Raw genomic sequence first — 8,011 nt, 5'->3', positions numbered from 1 at the left:
AGGCATTTGTGTCAACAGTCATTTCTCTCCAGGAAATGAAAATTAAAACCAAAAAGGCACTTATCCTTACCTTACAGAACCAGCCTAATGAAAAAGGCAACCGAGAGTGTTAGGAGGGGCCTGGGGCTGTAGCTCAATGGTAGAGCACTCATCTAGCATGAGTAGAACTCTAGGTTCAACATCGAGCACTACCAAAAATGAAGTGTTGGGTGGACGATGAACACTGTGGAGTGCTCGGTCACTGCAGAGAGAGATGAAACTTGCTTCACCCACATAGGAATGCTGGTGATTTTGACTAAATCTAGACTGTGTATATAGCTACACAGGGACCTTACTTAGATGTATTACCAAAAAGAACATGAAGTTACGTGTATCAAAGGACAAGTCCAGTATTGGGTCTAACATGATAGCCTCAAATTGGAACGTTTGCAAATTCCCAGTGATGGTAGAATGGATACCATTCTAAATTGAAGCATTCAATCTACCAAAAAAAAAAAAAATCACCAACAGTTACAAAGACAAAGAATCTACAGTGGTTCTCAACAGGGGTTGAATATCAGATACCATGCATATCAGATACTTACATTATGACTCATAATGATAGTAAAATTAATTATGAAGTAGCAACAAAAATATGTTATGATTGGGGGTCACCACAACAAAAAGAACTGTATTAAAAGTTCTCAATTAGGAAGTTGAGAAACCACTGATCTATAGCTACCCAAAGCAACATGAAGGACACTAAAAATGTTGAGCAAAAAGAAGCCAGGCCAACAACACTGAAATAGAATACAAACTGTGTCATCCTTGTCTTCATAGCTTATTCAAGCTATGGCTGCATAGCATACACAATACTCCGTTGAAGAAGAGAAGAAGGTAGAGGAAGCAGTAGGCTGGAGAGATGGCTTTATGGTTAGGAGCACTTGCAGCTCTTCCAGAGGACCTGAGTTCAATATCCAGCACCCGCATGGCTACTCACAACCATCTGTAATTCCAGCTCTAAGAATTCTGATGCCCTTTTCTGGCCTCTATGGGCACCACACACATATGGTGCATAGACACACATTCATACCCATAAAATAAAAAAAATTTTTTGGCTGGGTGATGGTGGTATACAGCCTTTAATCCCAGTACTCAAGAAGTAGAGGTAGGCAAATTTCTGAGCTCAAGGCTAGCCTGGTCTACAGAGAGCTCCAGGACAGCTAAGACTACACAGAGAAACCGTTTCTCAAAAAACAAACAAAACTCCAGGCAGTGGTGGCGCAAGCCTTTAATCCCAGCATTCAGGAGGCAGGCAGATCTCTGTGAGTTCAAGGCCAGCCTGGTCTACAAGAGCTAGTTTCAGGACAACTAGGGTTGTTACACAGGGAAATGCTGTCTTGAAGAAAAAACAAAACAAAACAGAAAAACAACTTTTTTTCAAGTACTCCAATTTATATGTCTCTGCTATACTCACTTACCTCTGGATGTTCATTATACAACAAAATAAATAAGCAGATATTTTGTAAACAAATGGTAGGGTGAGGCATATCAGTACTCAGGACTGAACCCTGGGCCCCACACATACTAGACAACCTCTCTAACCACTAAACCACATTACCTACTGCTGTGGGATAATACTTTTGTGCACTGTAAATATTTGTCACTCTTAATAAAACACTGGCCAGTAGCCAGGCAGTTAGTATAGGCAGGGCAACCCGACTAAGAGAATTCTGGGAAGCAGAATGACAGATATGCAGTCACCAGTCAGACACAGAAGAAGCAAGATAAGAATGCTACAACTGAGAAAAGGTACCAAGCCACGTGGCTAAACAAAGACAAGAATTATAGGTTAATTTAAGTTGTAAGAGCTAGTTAATAATAAGCCTGAGCTACTAGGCCAAACAGTTTATAATTAATGTAACTCTGTGTGTTTCTTTGGGGCTGAACAGCTGTGGACCAGGTGGGACAGAAACTTTCATCTACCTCCTTCCTTAAGGCCAACATTTTTGAAGTCTTTTTTGGCTAAAAAGACATCATTCTACCAGGTACTAAGTTAAATGTTTTCCATATAGTTTTTCAAGGGTCCCCTCTATCACCTTCTGTGACAGATGTTATACTGAGGAAACTGAGGCACAGGCACCAGGAATTTTCCAAAGTCCTGTTTCCATGGAGGATAGGGTGGTGAATCTTAAATCCAGCCTATCAGGGGTCAGAGGCCATAATTCAACTATGCTTTCCCACCTTAGCTGAGATCCTAGTGAATCACAGCCTGAGGGAACCAGTAGAGGTTTGGTGTGACCCACTTGTGTCTTCTTGGTTGCCTGCCTTCAACACCTTCAAGCTTTTCTTGGCTCTGAGGAACTGAGTTTCTTTCTCTCTGAATCTGTGTTACAGATTATGTAATGTCATTGCCCTCTTAAATGTATCCAGCATGTACTGAAATTCTTATGTTAGTCTCCCAGTAGTATTAAATGCTAGGCAGTTGAGAGATGGTCTTTCTTATTTTTGTTTGGTTTTTTGTTCTGTTTTGTTTTTTTGGGGGGTGTCTAACTTAGTAGTCTAAGATGGCCTGAAATTCAAAATGTTGCCCAATCTAAAGTTGCACTCTAAAGGTTCCAAGTGCTAGAATTACAGGTGTATGCCTTTGCTGATGTTACTTCTCAAACAGCTCGGACACACAGCTTGAGGAATCACCATGAGTCCTAGGCCAGCCTGGTTTACACAGTGAGCTCCTTGACAGGAAAATAGAGCCTTACAGTGAGACTCTGCCTCATGACCTTCCTACAAAATGCCAAAACAATAATCTGTACCTGCCAAATGGATTGGGGATCTCTTAACATAAGAAGTGTTCCCTACTTGTTCCCCTTTTTAAAAAGGTTCCCTGGTTACATGCCTTTAAGAGACAATCAAAAACAGTCACTTTTATAGATTTCCCCAGAAATCTACGACCAAGAAAATGGTTAGACTTTGTAAAGGTATCCACCAGACTCTTGGGTTGGGAATAGAGTACTAGGAATTTGTAAAGTAAAGCTAGGACACTCACGTCCTAGAAACCTGATGGGTAGGTATTGATTTAGTCAGTAAACCAGAAATTAATATTTTTTCAAAGATGCTTTACTTTTGCCAGATCAACCCTGAATGTGTTTGTAAAAACTGCTTACAAATGTTCTAACTTCACGTACATGTAGCACGGATCCATAAGGAAGTATTATTATTAGCTGTGAGCTAGCTGGTGGGAGAAGAAGGACACAAAAATACATCCTCTGATGATTATAAAATTGTTAAGTTTTGCTAATAATGAGCAAGGAATAATTAACCAAAATGATTACAAAAAGAATTTATTAGGTCAACATAATAAAACAAGTCTAAGAAATTGGTTGGAACATTACTGGGCCTTTTAAGAAGACCAAAGTCACACACTTTGGATATCACTCTGACAGTGTGTGGCATGAGGAAAGATTTTGGGCGACAGGACAAGGCTAAGTCTCTACTTCCTCTGAAATCTATGGTCCTGGCCCCTTGAAGGGCTGGAGTGAAATGTTTCCCACTTAGTGAAGAAATTGGACCTCTTTGTTCAGATCTTATCTTTGAGCATTTGCAATATCTGTTCACAGACATGGGATGCTGCTGTTGAGGACAAGCGGTCACTGGAGGACAGTTTTACCAGCATGTACAGTGAATAAAATTGTACTCCCTGCTGGAGTAACTTCATTTCTAATCTCATCTGGCACCAACAGTCCTTTGAGAAGTTATGATGCCGTGTTTGGGGACATTATTCTTCAGGATAGAAGGGAAAGAGTCTAATTACCAAATACACAATGAAATAATTCAAACTCACAAATCTTAGAGTCCCAGAAGATGAAGTCTTCATTTAAGTTGGAAGAAAGGGGAAATATTTTCTATCATTCCTCATAATAATAAAGTTAATTATTTCAAGATTATAATGGTCATAATTTCAGTGTGTTTTTAACTTAAAGCTGTTGATCATTAAATTTAATTTTTAAATGGTACAGGCTGCCAAGGAATTATAGGGAATACAGTATTCATTTAGGTGTTGGCTAGCCTCAAGCTATCAAAAAAGTAAAAATGAAACACAAAATAGGGCAGACGGAGTCATCTGGGTCTTGAGGGGTGACTACAAGACCAAACAACACAGAAAACTAGTATTTCAAACAAAACCAGCAAGGGAACTCCACAGACTACCTTTGCTTTGCTTTAATAAAGAAAGCAGCAGTCAGAACCTATGTATCCTTGAACCCATTCGCATAAAAGGTTTTGGCCTCCACAACAACTCTTTACACTTGGTAAATATTTCTTTCTAGGCTTACAACTTTTGCTCATGTTCACCATCATGAGGAGGAACAACAATAACAACAAAAAAATCTGTTTAGAACAAGAATAGTTTTCTAGTCAGAATCTCAGGTATCTTAAATATGTTACACTGTGCTTTCAAAAATGTAGTCAAATGCCTGACTGCAATGCCTGCTGATGGATCTTGCTCTGTTCCAACTTGTCAGTTTGGAAGTCCATGAAGGTGTAGGATGGACAGATGAGCACATCACACCAACTCACATACAGACTTCACCATAGCCTTTGGGTCATCATTCCCTTTACTGTCCTTTTTGTGCATTTGGGACACTGCTGTAGTCTGACGAAGCTATTCTCAAACCCTGTGAGGGAGGCAACAGAGATGTGTCTTTTCCAAGTCAGTCTAGGCACAACGCTAAACAACTTCCTGATACGCCTAGAGTCTACACACAGAAAACAAGGTAGTCTGTTAGTGTCAGTAACTGGCTCAAGCCTGAAACTCAAATGAAGATCTAGAAATGCTGAGTTAGGCATCTTGAAAATAGTCCATTCGATAGCTGCTTTCTGCTTTGGGTCCAACTGGCTCCAGTTTTGTTCAGGATGTGAGAGGAAGTACTGTGTTGAGCCAATTCCACCACCAGGAAGCAAAGTTCTTCTCGGAACGTACTGGGACCTTTAAATATTCAGTCTTTGGTGATAGCAGCTGGTGCCCAGGACATTCTTGGCTCCCTCTGGTCTCCACCCTGGTAACCCTTATTAGCCTGGTATTGACTACCCAGGCCCTTTAAAAACAGAGCCCTGGAAGTGAATGAAAGCGAAGAGTGACGTACAGAAGCTGGAAGGTTTGAAGTCAGCTTGGTCTGGACACTTTCTTGACTCCTCAGTGGCCTGTGTGGTTTGGAGTCCAGCAGGTGGCTTCTCCTCGCCCTCTGGTGGCTGGAGGGAAGGGGCACACAGACACCAACACACCAGGAGGGGGCGGTCAGTGCCCCTCGGTGATGCAGGGGTCCACACCACCATACTGATCACTCTGGAATCTCGATTCGGTTGGAGTACCCGATTTACAGGTGCGGGACATAGAAAGGGGTCAAGTAGGAGGGCCCAAGAAAAGGAGTGAAGGGACTCCCCGTGGCGGCTGTCGTTAACGGGAAGGAGGAAGGGGGAAATATGACGTTGCTCGCAGGATAGGTGGGGAAAGTCTGGAACGGCAGAGCGCCTGGAACCTGGGGGCCAGGACTGCTCCCGGTGCTACTGCCGCAGGCTCCCGCCACTACACCGGGTGTCCCAGGCTGCGGCGTACCACACCCCGCCTGCACTGTGCCGTCGGCCCCCGGGTTCTGCTTCTTCCACTTGGTCCTTCGGTTCTGGAACCAGATTTTGACCTGCGTCTCGGTGAGGCTGAGCGACAGAGCCAGGTTCAGGCGTTCGCACACGGACAGGTAGCGCGTGGCTCGGAACTTGTTCTCCAGAGCCACCAGCTGCTCGTAGGTGAAGGCTGTGCGCGCGCGCCGTGGCTTGGCGCAGCTAGGCTCGGATCGCCGGCGCCGAGGCCGCGGGGAGCCGGGGGAGCCGGGGGACGTTGGCAGCCGGTCGGTGCCACTCTCCCCTACTCCCGTCACCACAGCTTGGGCCTCTGGAGAGCCCTGGTGAACCCCCTGCCAGCGCTCCTGCCGCTCCCGCAGCTGCGCGCGCCCCGCGTCCTCAGCTTCCTCCTCCTCTTCCGCTTCCGAGCCTTCCAGGGGGGACGCGGGGCCAATGCCTCGGCCCGTGGCATCTAAGAGAGAAGGGCAGGGTGACCAGAAAGAAGCCCATAACAACTCCACCCGTCCGCATCCCCAAACCTTCTTGTCCTCCCCGAGAGCACTCAGCTTTCCCTTTGATCCAACTCCACTCTCGCCACTGTGTCCTCTTCTGTCCCCAGCCCTCACATCTTAGGGAGCAGATTTCAGGAATGCGGTATCCTCTTGCTCTTTACAAATCTACCCTTAAATAGTCACCCAAAAAGTATATGTTGGATGGCACCCCATATCAAGAAAGTACAGTGACTTTATCGAGCCGAGGAGAGAGGAGTCGGCTGTGCATTATGATATGGGAATGTCAAATGCGTTTACTATTGAATCTCCCCGGTCCCTAGGAGCCTATTTTGCTGTGGGACTCCTAGCAATTAAAAAATAAGTTATTAAGTTCCCCCTCCCCCCAAAAGGAGAAATTCCCCCTTTCCCATCTTCTCTCTCCGGCCGTGTTAATAGAGTTTCAGATTTGTCCGGGGCCTGATCGATAGATGTCATCTATTAAAGGTAAGTTTTAATCGAACAATATTAGGATCAGACAGGGAAAGGGGGTTTGAAGTCAGTACCTGCAAGCTGCGGGCAGGAGATATGCAGTCGCCAGTAATAGAATATCGATCAAGGAGTTGAGGGGGAGGGGAACGCGGCCCAACAGAGAGACCATCCAAACAATTAATCCAGGCCCTCAGCCGGACCCCAAGCCAGGCCACCAGAGGCTTCTGGGCCCCAGACAATCACTGCCAAACTTAGAAAAGAGGAGCAGGGGACTGTGCTGCCTACAGCCTTCCCCAGGACCAGAGTTCCTAGACCTTCGGCGGCGTCCCTCCAAGGAATTCCATGCCCATGTCCCACTCGGCATGAATCCTTCTGTCTTAAATTCCAGCCACAAACTTTCCTGAACCCTTCCTTTGATGTCAACCACCTTCAGGGGTGAGATGGAATGGTCTAGAAGAGAAAGCACCAAAAGCTTCCTGTCTGTCCACCCCCAGGCCCCTGTCAGGTCCAGGAAAGGTGAAGGCACCGACGGGCTCTGCAGGTGTTTCGGAAGCTTTGAAAACAAGGACCTAATCCTGGTCTCAGTTACCTCAACCATAAAAAAAGGAGTGGTGTTGATGATACTATATACTTGAAAGGCGTTTTCATAACCTTTACCCCTGCTCCTAGCCCAGGTTCGAGCACGTGGACAGCGTTAAACATTTCCGTTAGATGTGCGAGCCAGGCAGAGCTGTGGCGCTCACGCACTGAGCAGGTGCTCAGGAATGAGGCACATACCTGCCCTGGAATCTCAACCTCATCCCTGCCTCTTTCTTTCTCCAAGGAGGGGTGCTTCAGTTTGCACCTGCGCGGGTGCCCCTTCTCTAGTTCCCAGGCCACCAACATCCATTCATCAGACCGTGGCTGCTCCACACACACGGATACCGTCTCAGACTGAAACCACCTCGCATTCTTACCAGGGGTGTCCTGCGACCCGATCGTAGACTCGGGGCTGGCGTCTTCCCCTGCTTCCACCTCCGCTAAACTTTTCTTGGCTTCCCGGGCAGCTAGACGCACCGGTGGGAACGCAGCTCGCGTGAATTTTTGCGGATCCAAGATGTCCAGGACAGAGAAGGAAATCTTGTGGTGAGAAGGAGCCGCCTTGGCCCCGCCATCCTGCCAGGCCAGCATACCCGCCTCCCACGGACTGGAGGCCGGCTTCAACCGGTCCGGGATGGGTGCACTAAGGCTTGCCTTTGGCTGTGGTTCGGTCACAGCGCTCCTGTCTCCAACTGGATTTTCCCCGCCAAGTGAAGCTGGAGAGGGGGGCAAGGAGGCGGGGCGGGAGGAGAGCAGCGGGGGACTTGCGGATTGGCACTTGCGCTGGCCAGACCCCCGCCACGTGCAGGGTGAGTTCGCAGTTGCCTCGGGACTATCCCGCGTGGCGTGGTGGCGGCTGA

The 8,011-nt window shown here is 46.6% G+C and overlaps 1 protein-coding gene across 1 annotated transcript; it reads right to left on the bottom strand.

The window, feature by feature from the left end:
• Positions 1-4,981: 4,981 nt before the first annotated feature.
• Nkx1-2 (NK1 homeobox 2) lies at positions 4,982-7,800 on the bottom strand. The gene is made up of 2 exons (XM_041667277.1): positions 7,529-7,800; positions 4,982-6,064 (listed from the first exon to the last, which is right to left on the bottom strand). The coding sequence occupies exons 1-2, from the start codon at positions 7,740-7,742 to the stop codon at positions 5,352-5,354; spliced, it is 927 nt and encodes a 308-aa protein (XP_041523211.1). The 5' UTR covers positions 7,743-7,800; the 3' UTR covers positions 4,982-5,351.
• Between the last annotated feature and the right edge of the window lie 211 nt (positions 7,801-8,011).

Source organism: Microtus oregoni, unplaced genomic scaffold, assembly GCF_018167655.1.
Source record: "Microtus oregoni isolate MIOR12 unplaced genomic scaffold, Mior012 000016F_ref0000370, whole genome shotgun sequence".
In the NCBI taxonomy this organism is placed as follows: domain Eukaryota; kingdom Metazoa; phylum Chordata; class Mammalia; order Rodentia; family Cricetidae; genus Microtus; species Microtus oregoni.
Note: the sequence above shows the minus strand (reverse complement) of the source record. Positions and strands in the feature narration are given on the sequence as shown.

Bases quoted from the DNA above. Each gene is read 5' to 3' on its own strand.
- Nkx1-2 (XM_041667277.1), bottom strand. From the start codon at position 7,742: ATGCTGGCCTGGCAGGATGGCGGGGCCAAGGCGGCTCCTTCTCACCAC. The intron at 6,065-7,528 runs GTAAGAATGCGA...CTTCTCTCTTAG, and splicing joins CGGGTCGCAGGACACCCCTG to ATGCCACGGGCCGAGGCATT.